The sequence below is a fragment of the Schistocerca piceifrons genome, chromosome 3, assembly GCF_021461385.2.
Source record: "Schistocerca piceifrons isolate TAMUIC-IGC-003096 chromosome 3, iqSchPice1.1, whole genome shotgun sequence".
In the NCBI taxonomy this organism is placed as follows: Eukaryota; Metazoa; Arthropoda; class Insecta; order Orthoptera; family Acrididae; genus Schistocerca; species Schistocerca piceifrons.
This window is the reverse complement of record NC_060140.1, coordinates 801061034-801076721: the sequence shown is the minus strand read 5'-3', so window position 1 is coordinate 801076721 and position 15688 is coordinate 801061034. Positions and strand designations below refer to the sequence as shown.

General features: G+C 45.4%; 1 protein-coding gene across 1 annotated transcript in view; it reads right to left on the bottom strand.

The window, feature by feature from the left end:
• LOC124788002 (prolactin-releasing peptide receptor-like) overlaps positions 1 to 15431 on the bottom strand; it is a 308967-nt gene extending 293536 nt beyond the window's left edge. The window contains exon 1 of the mRNA XM_047255044.1: positions 13368 to 15431. Within this exon, the coding sequence (XP_047111000.1) occupies positions 13368 to 14567 (1200 nt within the window). The 5' untranslated portion in view covers positions 14568 to 15431. The remainder of the gene's footprint in view (positions 1 to 13367) is intronic.
• Between the last annotated feature and the right edge of the window lie 257 nt (positions 15432 to 15688).

Here is a 15688-nt window from a genome sequence, read left to right as displayed (position 1 = left end):
CCACATTCTGAGGAGAAAGTTGGCGATTCAGATACCATGAGAAGGCCCTGCCACAACGGAAAACGCCTTTGTTTTAATGACTGCCACCCCAAATGGCATGTCATGTCCGTGGTGCTCTCTTTCCTATTCCCTATTCCGTGATAGCGCAAAACGAACTGCCTTTCTCTGAAGTTTTTCGATGTCCTCCGTCGATCCTATCTATGTGGATCCCACACTGCATATAAATAATCCAGAAGAGGGTGGACAAGTGTAGTGTAAGTAGTTTCTTTTAACAGTCGTGTTGCACGTTCTAAGTGTTCCGCCAATAAATCGCAGTCTTTGGTTTGCTTTACTCCCAACATAATCTATGTGATCATGCTAGATGAAGTCATTTGTAACTTTAATAACTAAGTATTTGTTGAATTTACAATCTTTAGGTTTATGTGATTTGTCACGTAATCGAAATTTAGCGGATTCGTTTTAGCAATCATGACTTCATACTCTTCGGTATTTGGAATTTTCGAACCATACGAATATATTGTTTAAATCGTTTTGCTTTTTCCTTTTATCATCTGATAACTATACACCACGACAAATGGCAGCATCATCAGCAAACCGTCTAAGTGGGACCCTCAGATTGTTTCGTAGATCAGGAACAGAAGAGGGCTCAAAACACTTCTTTGACGAACGCCGGTTATCACCTCTGTTTTACTCGATGACTTCCCGTTAATTACTACGAACTGTGATCTTTCTCACAGGAAATCGCTAATCAAGTCATGCAACTGAGTCTATAGGCACGCGATATGATTAGAAACCGCTTGTCACGAACGGTGTCAATGGCCTTCCGGAAATCTAGAAATATGGAATAAATTTGAAATCCCCTATGGGTAACAGTCGTTACTTCGCGAGAATAAGGAGCTAGTTCTGTTTCGCTAGAAGACTATTTTCTGAATCCGTGTTATCTTTTTGTCAGTGAATCATTTTCTTCGATATAACTCTTAATGTTCGAACACAGTATATGTTCCAAAATCCTACTGCAAATCGACATTAGCGATATGAGTCATATGCAGATGTGTTCATCGAGATGGTCCATGCAGAACCAGATCTCCTCTGAAAAGACGGCGTGGTGGCACTCCAATGTTCATTGTTGGCGTTGGGATTACAGCAATTGGAGCGTATGCACTGAAATGATAATCGTTTGGAAAACTAATAAGCTTGTTGTTCACATCTTGTTCATTTGAGATTTACTTTTAGGTGTCAAAATTTCTGTGGTCAGCAGTGTATACTGATAAGAGAAGTAATTCAAAAGCCAAGATCACTTAAATACTGTTTACTGGATAACCGATTCCAACACACTAAAGGTGCCATCATGATCCAGTAAACAGTATTTAAGCGATCTTGGCTTTTGAATTATTTCTACAACAGAGTGATCGCCCCACTATGCACAATGTGTTCACTGCAAAATACTGATAAGAGTTGTGGTATTCAGTATCTTCTAATAGAATCTCGAGTGAAGGCCAGAAAATAAGTACAGGTAGCTCTTAATATCACAACGTTGTAAATACCCAGAAGAATTATATCGACAACCATCTCACCGTTGTAGGTGCAGTATGTTGATAATAAATAAATACTTTGTATTATTTTTGTCTTCTATTCAAACCTCAATAACATGTAAGGTTTGTAGGCAACTGTCGGCTTGGAATCGTGGACGAAATAGCTCCAAGATAAGTGTATCTGCGGGAGTTGTGGATTTGGGTACCTGCTAATGTGGACTCGACTAAGTAAAAAAATCCCTGTAGGTAGATCTCAATAACATGACCCGATCGAACACTCAAAAGAATCCTGTGAATCATTATTGAAAGTGGGTGATGTCAGAACAACAGGAGTCAAGCAGCCTCTGAACATGGTGAAGAAACGGCGTCATAAAACTGCCGAAAGGTGTTTCAATGTTTAGAGAAGCAGTCTGTGTAAAACAACCATTGATAACACTTTATGAACTTGAAAGAAGGATGTTGGCGTCAAAGACATATTGTTTTATTTCTATGTGGAACGTCTTGTGGCACTGCTCGAAAGTTCTGTATAGCATTTTGTTTTCTGCGCTGTTAAGCTGAGTTGACCAAATACTGACTGAAACATCATCGATGTTTACAGCAAGATGACAGAAGTCAAGGGATACCTCCTAATTTCGTGTCACGCCTCCTTTGGCCCAGGGTAGTGAACCAGCTCGATGTGGCACCGACTCAACAAGTCGTTGGAAGTCCCCTGCTGATATACTGAGCCAAGCTGCCTGTGTAGCCTTCCATGATTGCGAAAGTGTAGCCAGTGCAGGATTTTCTGCAAGCACTGACCTCTCGATTGTGTCCCACGAATGTTCGATGGAATTCATATAGCGCGATACGGGTGACCAAATCATTCGCTCGAACTGTCCAGAACCTCATTCAAACCAACAACGAACAGTTGTGGCCTAGTGACATGGAGCATTGCCATCCATCGTTGTTTGGGAACATGAAGTCCATGAATGGCTGTAAATGGTTTCCAAGTAGCCAAACATAATCATTTAGCAAGGATCGGTTCGTTTGAACCAGAGGAACCAGTTCATTCCATGATAACACAGCGTGCACCATTATGCAGCCACCACCAGGTTGCAGAGTGTCTTGTTGACAACCTTGGTCTACGGCATCATGAGTCAGTGGCACATTCGAACACTATTATCAGCTCTTACCAGCTGAATCTGGAGTCCTCTGACGAGGCCGAAGTTTTCTAGTCACCTAGGGTCCAACCGATGCGATCACGAGCCCAGCAGGTGCTCTGTCGTGCTTCCAGATTGAGATTTTCACTCTGCAGCGGAGCGTGCGCTGATATGAAACTTCCTGGTAGATCAGTGCACACTCCGCTGCAGAGTGAAAATCTCATTCTGGAAACATTCCCTAAGCTGTGGCTAAGCCATGTCTCCGCAATATCCATCTTTCAGGAGCGCAAGTTCTGCAAGGTTCGCAGGAGAGCTTCTAAAAAGTTTGGAAGGTACGACACGAGGTACTGGCAGAAATTGAAGCTGTGAGGATTGGGCGTGAGTCGTGCTTGGGTAGCTCAGTTGGTAGAGCACTTGCCCGTGAATGGCAAAGGTCCCGAGTTCGAGTCTCGGTCCGGCACACAGTTTTAATCTGCCGGGAAGTTTCATATCAGCGCACACTCCGCTGCAGAGTGAAAATCTCATTCTGGAAACATCCCCCAGCTTGTGGCTAAGCCATGTCTCCGCAATATCCATCCTTTCAGGAGTGCTAGTTCTGGAAGGTTCGCAGGAGAGCTTCTGTAAAGTTTGGAAGCTAGGAGACGAGGTACTGGTAGAAGTGAAGCTGTGAGGACGGGGCGTGAGACGTGCTTGGGTAGCTCAGTTGGAAGAGCACTTGCCCGCGAATGGCAAAGGTCCCGAGTTCGAGTCTCGGTCCGGCACACAGTTTTAACCTGCCAAGAAGTTTCTGTCGTGCTGTTAGCGAAGACACTTGCATTGGGTTTCTGCTGAAATAGCAAATTAATGGCAAATTTAGCAGCACTATGCTAATGGATACGTTCTTCGCACGTCCTACGTGGATTCCAGTGATATTTCGCGCATTTTACTTCCCTGTTAGCACTGACAGCCCTACGCGAACGCCACTGCTTTCGGTCTTTAAGTGAAGGCCGTCGGCCACTACGTAGTCCGTGATGAAAGATAATGCCTGAAATTTGGTATTCTCGGCAGAATTTTGTCACTGTGCATCTCGTAATGTAGAATTGCCTAACGATTTCCAAAATGGAATATCCCATACGTCTAGTTCCAACTACATTCGGCGTTCAAAGTCTGTTAATTCCCGTCGTACGGCCATAATCACGTTGGAAATCTCCTTACGTGAATCACCTGAGTAATGACAGGTCCGACATTGCACTGCCCTTTTACGTATGCATGTGCATGACCCTAACCTATGACTTTTGTCACTTCAGTATATATAGCATGTGACTAACACACTTTTAATGGTACATCTGTGTCCTCGTTGGAAAGACACCAGGCCGGCCGGTGTGACCGAGCGGTTCTAGGCGCTTTAGTCTGGAACAGCATGACTGTTACGGTCGCAGGTTCGAATCCTGCCTCGGGCATGGATGTGTGTGATATCCTTAGGTTACTTAGATTTAAGTAGTTTCAGGGGACTGACGACCTCAGATGTTAAGTCCCATAGTGCTACTACATCTACTCTCAGAGCCATTTGAACGAAAGACGCCAAATACAATCAAAATCTCCGGATAACCCTTTGTAATACGGAACTTGCCACTAGATATCACGAGAGCAGACTCGCCACTATAAAAGGAGACGGGGACTATCGAGTTGTCAGTAGAGGAGCAGAAACAGCAGAATGGCTCCCTCAGGATAGCTGGGTAATTTCCAAAGTGGTCTAATCACTGGATGCCACCTGAGTAAAGAATCCATTACAAACATTTACACCCTACTAAAGCCGTCCAAGTCCGCTATAGGTGGCTTGATTGTGGAAACGCGAAGGACCAACCACTCGTAAGCAAAGACTATAGATACGACATGTACAGGACCCAGCGACCTCTGCAGAAAGTGGCTGTACAAAATCGCATAAAATCAGCTGAAGAAATCAGTCCTGAGTTGTAAAGTACTGTCAACAGTCCATCTATGAGGGTAGGCTGAAATTAATGCACACGCTTGTATAACGCGAAATAGAATGACTTTGAGAATATGGAAGACAACTTCCTCCTCGATATGCACGCACAGTCTGAATGCATTGCTTTCAGCAGGTGTATATTGAGTATGGAGACATGTTCTAGTGCTATGTAGGAGTAATCCGCTGAATTACGGGCCCATATCACTAACGTCGATTTCCAGTAGGGTTTTGGAACGTTGTGAATTACCTCGAAGAAAACGACTTATTGACACATAGCACGGATTCAGAAAATATCGTTCTTGTGAAACACAATTACTTCTTTATACTCATGATCTAATGAGTGCTATTGACAGGGGATGTCAAATTGATTCCTTATTTTTAGATTTGCAGAAGGACTTAGACACCGTTCCTTACAAGCGTCCTCTAACCAAATTGCGTGCCCTGGAATATATCCTCGGTTGTGCGATTGGATCCGTGATTTCCTCTCTGAAAGGTCACATTTCGTAGTACTAGACGGAAAGTCATCGAGTAAAACAGAAGTGATATCCGGTATTCCCCAAAGAAGTGTTATAGGCTCTCTATTGTTCCTGATCAATATTAACGACATAGGAGACAATCTGAGTAGCCCTCTTAGATTGTTTGCAGATAATGCTGTCATGTACCGTCTTAGAAGTCATCAGATGGCCAAATGGAATTGCAAAATGATTTAGATAAGATATCTCTATGGTGCGAAAAATGGCAATTGACTCTGAATATAGAAAAGTGAGAAGCTATTCTGATACTAAAAGAAATCCGTTAAATTTCGATTACGCGATGAGTCACATAAATCTGAAGGCAGTAAACTCAACTAAGTACTTCGGGATTACAATTACAAATAATCTATATTGGAACAATCACATAGATAATGTTGTGGGTAGAGCAAATCAAAGACTGCGATTCATTGGCAGAACACTTAAATGGTGCAACGGGTCTACTAAAGAGACTGATTACACTACGCTTGTCCGTCCTAGTCTGGAGTATTGCTGTGTGGTGTAGGATCCGCATCACGTGGGACCGACGGATGACATCGAAATAGTTCAAAGACGAGCAGCTCGTTTTGGATTATCGCGAAGTAGGGGAGATAGTGCCACAGACATGGCACGTGAAAAGGAGTGTCAATCATTAAAACAAAGGCGTTTTTCATTGAGATGCGATGTTCTCATCACCAATTTTCTCCTCCTATCGCGGAAACATTCTATTGGCACTCACCTACATAGGCAGAAATGATCATCACGATAAAATACGAGAAATTAGGGCTCGCACAGAAAATTTTAAGTGGTCGGTTTCCTAAGTCGGACGAATTTTGCAGTGACAGAATGAAAAAGCTTGTTACACGTTGAGAGGAAAGTGTTAGTCTTAACGATGACTATGCTGACAAATAAATATATGATTCTGAAGCTTAAGCATTCTACTTGAATGTACATTTTGCCTGAACGTCGGAGCTGTGTTGTTTCTGTTCTACATGCATTTGTTCATCACTTTTCAGCCTGCGCTCATACCACAATGGCTTTCGGCAGGGAGTTAAAAGAATGGAATACAGTGATCGAGCAGCTCCTCATAACCTACACATTTACATCAACAGTGTCAAGCGTTGCTTGGAGTGACATAAAGAGTGACGCCACTGGAGAGTGGATCTGAAAACAAGTGATATGGAGTGATGAAGTGGTTGGGACTTTTTTCCTAATTGAACTTAAGAAAGCATTAAATGTGCAACACGTCCTACAGCACTGTGTACTTCTTACTGTAGAGGAACATTTCGGAGACGATGACAATGCACCTCTTATAAAGCAGCACATATGAGGCAATGACCTATGGATAATGACGTTACTGAAATGGATAGGTCTGTCCAGAGTCCCGACGTGAACACAAAGAAAATATATGGGATGAGTTAGAACGCTGAGGCAGCTGCAAACCCCCAGTTTCCAATATCTGTACCTTATTTGGTTTCGGATCGTGAGGAAGAATGTGCTGCCATTCCTCCAGAGTCCTTCGGACACATCACTGAAAGTGTACCCAGTGAATTCAAGCCTTCATAAAGGCGAAGGGTGGTATCTCCACTAAAATGTGTACGGAAACTTTTGATCACATACTGTACAATTCTTGAGCGAGCTGTGGGCTTGATACTGCACGCGAAGCTTCGTCTGAGACACTAGTGTTAACCATATTTGCGAATCACAACATTCTACATACATCACTAACCTTCTCAAGTTATTCTCAAGTTGTAACTTTCCGACTGACGAAGGTTTTCACTTCAGGGGATGCTTGCCGTGTAGTCCTCACAAGAAGTGTGGATGTTGCCTTCGCAGCGACAGTACATATGACTCTAAAATCAGACGTGTTTTAGAATCAAGCAATATAAACACTGATACTTGCCTGTTTAAGTCAGTTTTAAGGCAGTCTTGTTTAAAGTGCTACACAGTATTTTTAAATAGTGCCAGGAGATGCGCCTTATGTACTGAAACTAATATCACCTGAATAAATTCTTGTAGCAATTGATGGTGTAGCTACATCAATACGTCTTTCATTAAAGACACATTTCTACATATACATCTACATCTACATACATACTCCGCAATTGACTATACGGTGCGTGGTGGAGGGTACCTCGTACCACAACTAGCATCTTCTCTCCCTGTTCCACTCCCAAACAGAACGAGGGAAAAATGACTGCCTATATGCCTCTGTACGAGTCCTAAACTCACTCATCTTATCTTATCTTTGTGGTCTTTCTGCGAAATGTAACTTGGCGGCAGTAAAATTGTTCTGCAGTCAGCCTCAAATGCTGGTTCTCTAAATTTCCTCAGTAGCGATTCACGAAAAGAACGCCTCTTTTCCTGTAGAGACTCCCACCCGAGTTTCAGAAGCATTTCCGTAACACTCGCGTGATGATCAAACCTACCAGTAACAAATCTAGCAGCCCGCCTCTGAATTGCTTCTATGTCCTCCCTCAATCCGACGTGATAGGGATCCCAAACGCTCGAGCAGTACTCAAGAATAGGTCGCATTAGTGTTTTATAAGCGGTCTCCTTTACAGATGAACCGGGGACCTAGAAACGACGGAGAGGCTCCGTCCCCGCCGCAGCCGCAGTGGTCCACAACCCCACGACGACTACCGCAGTCCACTTCACTCCTCCGCCGCCCCACACCGAACCCAGGGTTATTGTGCGGTTCGGCCCCCGGTGGAAACCCCCCCTCCCCCCCAGAGAACGTCTCCCACCAGACGAGTGTAACCCTTACGGTTCAAATGGCTCTGAGCACTATTCGACTTAACTTCTGAGGTCATCAGTTGCCTAGAACTCAGAACTAATTAAATCTAACTAACCTAAGGACATCACACACTTCCATGCCCCAGGCAGGATTCGAACCTGCGACTGTAGCGGTCTCTCGGCTCCAGACTGTAGCGCCTAGAACCGCACGGCCACTCCGGCCGGCGTAAGCCCTATGTTTGCGTGGTAGAGTAATGGTGGTGTACGCGTACGTGGAGAACTTGTTTGCGCAGCAAGCGCCGACATAGTGTAACTAAGGCGGAATTAGGGGAACTAGCCCGCATTCACCGAGGCAGATGGAAAACCGCCTAAAAACCATTCACAGACTGGCCGGTTCAGTAGACCTCGACACAGATCCGCCGGGCGGATTCGTGCCGGGTACCAGGCGCTCCTTCCCGCCCGGAAAGCCGTACGTTAGACCGCACGGCCAAATGGGCCGGTCTGTTCATAGCTAACTTGCGAATTTCATTATACTTGCATTTTTGCATACATCTATAGCTGTAAAAGATCACATATCTTCGGAAAAAAAGTATAAAAATCTCTATAAATGGTTACTGATGTGTAGATTAAAGATCGAATTATAACTTTAGGCAAATCGATCCTTGTTAAGTAGCGGGAGGGTACAGCAGACGATAGGATCATTAAAATTTTCAAAACTACCGTCAGCTGTAATGTCAGTACGAATTTATTGGCAATCTTTTGCGACGATACACTTCATCATCATCAGGTCTCCTGAACGTATAGCGGCTGAAATTTCCAAAAAGACGCCCTGAGACCGCAAACAGAAGAGCTTACTACAAGAGCTGAGGGAAATATCGGTTATTTTCACGTGGGACTGTCTTTCGGGAAAATTCAGCCACTATACATCCAGGGGGCCTGGTGATGAAGTGTATCGTTGAAACAGATTGCCTATAAATTGGTATTGACATTACAGCTGATGGCAGAGCAGAAAATTGCAATGGGGCTATTAAGTTGCCTGAGAATGGGACAGCAAGCCGAAAACTGCTTCATAACTAACTATAAAATAAATACTACCGTGGAACATCACTGTTGTCTGAATGAAATCATCATTTACAAGTCGTGTCAATTCAAGTAAAACACTCGAGCTTTCGATAGCTGTGTGCACCACTATCATCAGCAGTTAACAGCAGTGATTTTAATTTTCCAGATGACGGTGGCGGAGACAGCTGTGGAAATCTCGAGTGCTTGTTTCAAAGTCAAGTGCCTTGTGAACTTAGAACAACTTTCTGAAGCACACAACCATCGAAGACTCTGAGGACATATCAATACAGTATGTTTAAGTTTTAGTTATAGATGTCTCATCGAGAAAGCTTCCTTTAAATCTAGCAATATCAACGTATTTTCCATAATTTCCATAATGCGCATTACCAAGAGGGAGGGTGGTTGGGGGGGGGGGAGGTTATAGCCACTCTAAAAAATTAAACAATTCGCTCATTGTTGTCGACTGATACGTAAGTACGGTAAGTAGAATCCAGAGCCTTAAAATATCTTTTAGCACAAATTTAGCAATATCAGGTTACTTTCAGTGTCATGTACTACCAGTGGTCGGGAGGGGGGGGGGGGGGGGAGGAGCAAGGGTGCGGATACTTCACGCTCACCGCAGAAAAATCAAGTTTTGTTGGACACAGCAGAAAAATCAAATTTCGTTTGTTATTGACGTATACCCAAAACAAGCTTTTTAAACAGATACTGACATGTATCTATGATGTTGAACCGGAAAATATTGAGTAGGACATTTAGTTGGACAGTAACATCTCTTACTAGTGCTTAAGTTTCTGGCTTAAGTTAACTGAAATATTTAAAGCTTTGTGGATGCTGGTAGAAGAATTCATCATAAACATTAAATATTTTTTCAAAATTTTAAAATATAAAATAACAGAATAGATACAATATTTTCGAAAGGTGGCATAAGGAGCCTACACCCCTTGATATCTCCGACTATTATCTTGATTTAGTGTTAATCCGTGACCTGAAGATGACATTCACCGGACATTACGAAATTCTCGGACTTGTTGACGGGAGTAAGTACATGATATTTTGAATACGAGCCGGCCGTTGTGGTCGAGCGGTTTTAGGCGCTTCAGTCCGAAACCACGCGGCTGCTACGGTCGCAGGTTCGAATCCTTCTTCGGGTATGGATGTGTGTTGTCCTTAGGTTAGTTAGGTTTAAGTAGTTGTAAGTCTAGGGGACTGATGATCTCAGATGTTAAGTCCCAAAGTGCTTAGAGCCTTTTTTTTTTTTTTTTTTTAATGTGAATCAACGTCTGGAAACCTCACCCAACGACGTTACAGAGCGTCAGATTTATAGGCGCCGACGGTTGTAATTGTGTGAAAATACAGGGTTACTCTGTGACGATGTTACAAACTTCCTAGGATGATGGAGAAGGAGGATAAACGTATCACATTGAGGTAGAGATCCGTGTACCAGAAACGAATGAGTTGAAGCTATAAGCGGATACCGTTCTTATATCTTTGACCGTGAAATACATGTACTGGTACCGTTGTTGCTAAGATTGTAGGGTAAGCAACTTCCAGAGCTGGTAGCAATGACCGAAACAAGAAAAAATGTGCAGTAAATTTGGGCTCTACAATGAATTCCTCCAGAGCTATGAGGACTTGTTCAGTAAAGGAGATGTGTTTCCCCAGTAGAGAAGATGAACAAGTGCACATAGCTCCTTTGATATGCATCTTAGATCCCATATTTACTGCAAATTTTTTCTTTGTTTTGGTCCATACTACCGCTTCTGAAAGTTGCATACCCTACAGTCTTAGCAACAACATTATCAGTACATATATTCCACTGTCATAGGTATCAGAACGGTTTCCACTTATACCTTTCGACTCGTTTATTCCCGATACAGGGGCCCCTACCTCAAATTGATACATTTATGCTTCTCCAATATCCCCTGTATATACGTACATTACAGGCTCGAGCGCCTATGATTTTGACATTTTGTAGTGTCTTTGAATGACATTTCCGAAAATGGGTACCTGTTCAAAATATTATGTATTCACTTCCTCTACAAGTCCAATATGTTCGTAACAGAAATTTCTGAACACCCTGTACTACTGAAAACAACTTATGGTGGATGCATGATGCCATCCTTTAAATTTTGTTGCATCTGTGGAACAATGTTACAGCACACACATGGTGCAAGAACTGTGAGAAAATGAAACACTTGCAGCCGTCGTTAGGATGTCATTTGTTGTATGGCTACCTTGAGGTCTTAGTTGATGGAGAAGACGTTATTACGATCCATATGTACGATGCATCAGTGGCTAACAACAAGTTTACGCAGACTAGAAAGACGACATCACAGTTAGGGGTAGTCTGCGTGAACCAGTTGTTGGCCACTAATGCTTCGTATACAGGGTGGTCCAATGATAGTAACCGGGCCAAATATATCACGAAATGAGCATCAAACAAAAAACTACAATGAACGAAACTCGCCTAGCTTGAAGGGGGAAACCAGATGGCGCCATGGTTGGCCCGCTAGATGGCGCTGGCATAGGTCAAACGGATATGAACTACGTTTTTTTTTTTAAATAGGAATCCCCATTTTTTATTACGTATTCGTGTAGTACGTAAATATGAATGTTTTAGTTGGACCACTTTTTTCGCATTATGATAGATGGCGCGGTAATAGTCACAAACGTATAAGCACGTGGTATGACGTATCATTCCGCAGGGCGGACGGTATTTGCTACGTGATACGTTACCTGTGTTAAAATGGACCGTTCACCAATTGCGGAAAAGGTCGATATCGTGTTGATGTAAGGCTATCGTGATCAAAATTCCCAACGGGCGTGTGCTATGTATGCTGCTCAGTATCCTGGACGACATCATCCAAGTGTCCGAACAGTTCGCCGGATAGTTACGTTATTTAAGGAAACAGAAAGTGTTCAGCCACATGTGAAACGTCAACCACGACCTGCAACAAATGATGATGCCCAAGTAGGTGTTTTAGCTGCTGTCGCGGCTAATTCGCACATCAGTAGCGGACAAATTGAGTGAGAATTGGGAATCTCAAAAACGTCGGTGTTGAGAATGCTACATCAACATGTTTCTATGCACCAGGAATTGCGACGACTTTGAACGTCGTGTACAGTTCAACCACTGGGCACAAGAGAAATTATGAGACGATGACAGATTTTTTACACGCGTTCTATTTAGAGACGAAGCGTTATTCACCAACAGCGGTAACGTAAACCGGCATAATATGCACTATTGGGCAACGGAAAATCCACGATGGCTGCGACAAGTGGAATATCAGCGACCTTGGCGGGTTAATGTATGGTGCGGCATTATGGGAGGAAGGATAATTGGCCCCCATTTTCTCGATGGCAATCTAAATGGTGCAATGTATGCTGATTTCCACGTCATTTTCTAGTGATGTCACTACAAGATGTTTCACTGCATGACAGAATGGCGATGTACTTCCAACGTGATGGATGTCCGGCATATAGCTCGTGTGTGGTTGAAGCGGTATCGAATAGCATATTTCATGACAGGTGGATTGGTCGTCCAAGCACCATACCATGGCCCGCTCGTTCACCGGATCTGACGTCCCCAGATTTCTTACTGTGAGGAAAGTTGAAGGATATTTGCTGACGTGATCCACCGACAACGCCTGACAACATGCGTCAGCGCACTGTCAATGCATGTGCGAACATTACGGAAGGCGAACTACTCGCTGTTGAGAGGAATGTCGTTACACGTATTGTCAAGTGCACTGAGGGTGATTGACATCGTTTTGAGCATTTATTGCATTAATGTGGTATTTACAGGTAATCACGCTGTAACAGCATGCGTTCTCCGAAACGACGAGTTCATAAAGGTACATGTATCACATTGGAAGAACCGAAATAAAGTGTTAAAACGTACCTACCTTCTGTATTTTAATTTAAAAACCTACCTGTTACTAACTGTTCGTCTAAAATTGTGAGCCATATGTTTGTGACTATTATAGCGCCATCCATCACAAAGCGAAAAAGTGGTCCTACTAAAACATTCATATTTATTTACGTACTACACAAATATGTAATAAAAATGGGGGTTCCTATTAAAAAAAAACGCAGTTGATATCCGTTTGTCCTATGGCAGCGCCATCTAGCTGTCCAACCATAGCGCCTTCTGGTTTGCCTCTTCAAGCTAGACAAGTTTCGATCTTTGTAGTTCTGACACTTATTTCGTGAAATATATGGATCGTGATAACCCCTTCAGCATCAACTAAGGCCTGAAGATGGTGCACTGAAGTGTCGGAATTGTTAGCTATACTATAAATGAGAACGTAAGGACGGCTGTGGGAGTCACTTTTTCTTACGATTGTGAACGGCCTTAGTCTCCCAGACCTCCTGGCACAAGGACAGACATACAAAAACTTGGTGCTAGAATTGTTGCGCTCACCTAAATGGAAGGCGACACGTCCAGCACCTTGTTCTCGATCCCGGAGAAGCGGACCTGCTCGTCGTTGGCGCAGTAGCCGGCGCAGGGAGAGGGTGCGGGGGCGGGGTCCGAGTCGGTGGAGACGACGTCGGGCAGCAGCGAGTTGGACGTCTGCAGGGCCGTCTGCACGGACTGGCCACCCATCGAGGTGCCGGCGCCGGCGAAGCCCTGCCGCGGCGCGCGGCCGGCGCGCATGCAGCACGGCACCACGCGCCGGAACTCCTTGCGGAAGTTCTCGTTCAGCCAGGCGTACAGGAACGGGTTGTAGCAGGTGGAGCTCATGGCGAGCGCGTGCACCACGAAGAAGCACAGGTTGAAGTAGCGCCAGTGGCCGATCGGGATGTACAGGTCGTTGGCGAGGTTGACGAGGTTGAGCGGCATCCAGCAGGTGCCGAAGACGACCACCATGGCGACCAGCATGCGGTTGGTGCGGCGCTTGCGCTCGCGGTCGGCCTCCTCCTTCCGCGACGTCTTGGCGCCCGGCTTGGTGCGCGCCTGGTGGCGCAGCCGCAGCCAGATCTTGGTGTAGCAGACGGAGATGGCGAGGAACGGCGCCACGAACTGCATGGCGAAGGTGACGCCGCCGAAGGCCTGGCGCACCGTCTCCGACGGCCAGCTCTCCTCGCAAAAGTGGCTGCCGGCGCGCAGGCGGTGCTCCATGAAGACGCCGTAGGGCAGCGTCGCGGCCAGCGACGCCGCCCACACGGCGCACACGATCGCCAGGCACGTGGAGGCGCGCATGCGCGGCCGGAACGGGTGCACGATCACGTAGAAGCGGTCCACGGCGATCGCCGTCAGCGTCAGCGTCGAGATGTAGACGCTGGTGCCCTGGGCGAAGGCCACCGTGTGGCAGAGCGCGCTGCCGAACACCCAGCGCCCGTAGAAGGTGTAGAGCGGCGTGAAGGGCACGCAGAGCGCGCACAGCAGGATGTCGGAGAGCGCCAGGTTGCTGATGAACAGGTTCGTCACCGTCTGCATGCTGCGGTTGCGCGCCACCACGAAGCAGACGAGCGCGTTGCCGCACGTGCCCACCGTGAAGATGACCAGGTACAGCAGCCCGAACAGCGCCTGCACGGGCCGCTTCTGCATGGGGTCCTCGTCGCCGCCCCACTGCGTTCCGTTGCCGTCCAGTCCCTCGCGTAACTCAAATTCTGCATCCATTATTGCCAGCAAAATTACTCCAATACTACAAGATCAAATGAAGGCTCCAATCTCAGTTCATCATCCTGTCGACCAGTGGTTGAATATCCACTTATTCACATATCTCCTCCGAACAGTCATAAAATATGTGCTATCTTGTAAGCTACAGCTTCGTAGGACAACGAGAAATTCCTCAGATAACAGATCACATAAGCAACCTTCTTCACCAGAACTTTCTTTGTTAACCTGCGGCTCTTACTGTTACCTATATTTGATGGTGTAAAACACTTCCATATTTGACAATCGCATCACTGTATCAGCTACGTCCGTTCATAAATTTAGGACTAAGCTCTCCCTAAACTGTTTCAGAATAATTAAGAAAGTTATGATCCGTTGGCTACACTATCCACCTGCTACAAAGTCTGCAAGAATAAAAATGCTTTTGACTGCACCTCTCTTACTCTGGTCACGAAGACAAATCTTGTGCCCTAAACATTTGATCGATTAGGAGGCAGTTTTACTGTCAACGGTTTATGAAGATGTCCTTATCGAGAAAGGGCTTGGAAAAAGATTTGTTGTACGAAAAGAAACAAAATCACACTCTCCTCTGCACTGTTACAGATTCAGCGTCTTCAGCACTTGATCATTGTCCAAAAAAGAAAAAACCATTCCATTTCACACTGTATGCTGTACCAGCCGAAATGTCCCGCGGTTCCCGTTAAACTGTGCAAGCTCTTCTAATGTGGCAATGACACTGTCCGGAGACGGAGATGGCGTGAGCGCAGCTGCTTGTTGCGTTCCGCGCCCTCGCTACGCAGGCGCCGTCGTCGCAGTCACCACGCTCTTGTCGCCGGCTACTGGTCTCCACCCGCCGTTGCGCTTCGCGGCCAGCGAGCGACTGGCGGCAAGGGCAGCTGGACCGCCGACGGAAGGCGCCGCGGCTCATCTGCGCATGCGCACATCGTCGTGTCTTGTGATTTCTGCGGGCAAGCGGCTCTGAGGCAGCGCCTACGCTATTTGGGGACGCAACCCGCGACGCACGTTATCGGTGGCGGTCGCTCAGCTTGCCTGTATACGGCCAGTCTACCATTAACTATACGATTTCCTAAGCCATCCTACTTCGTCCGAGAACAGTAGCTTAA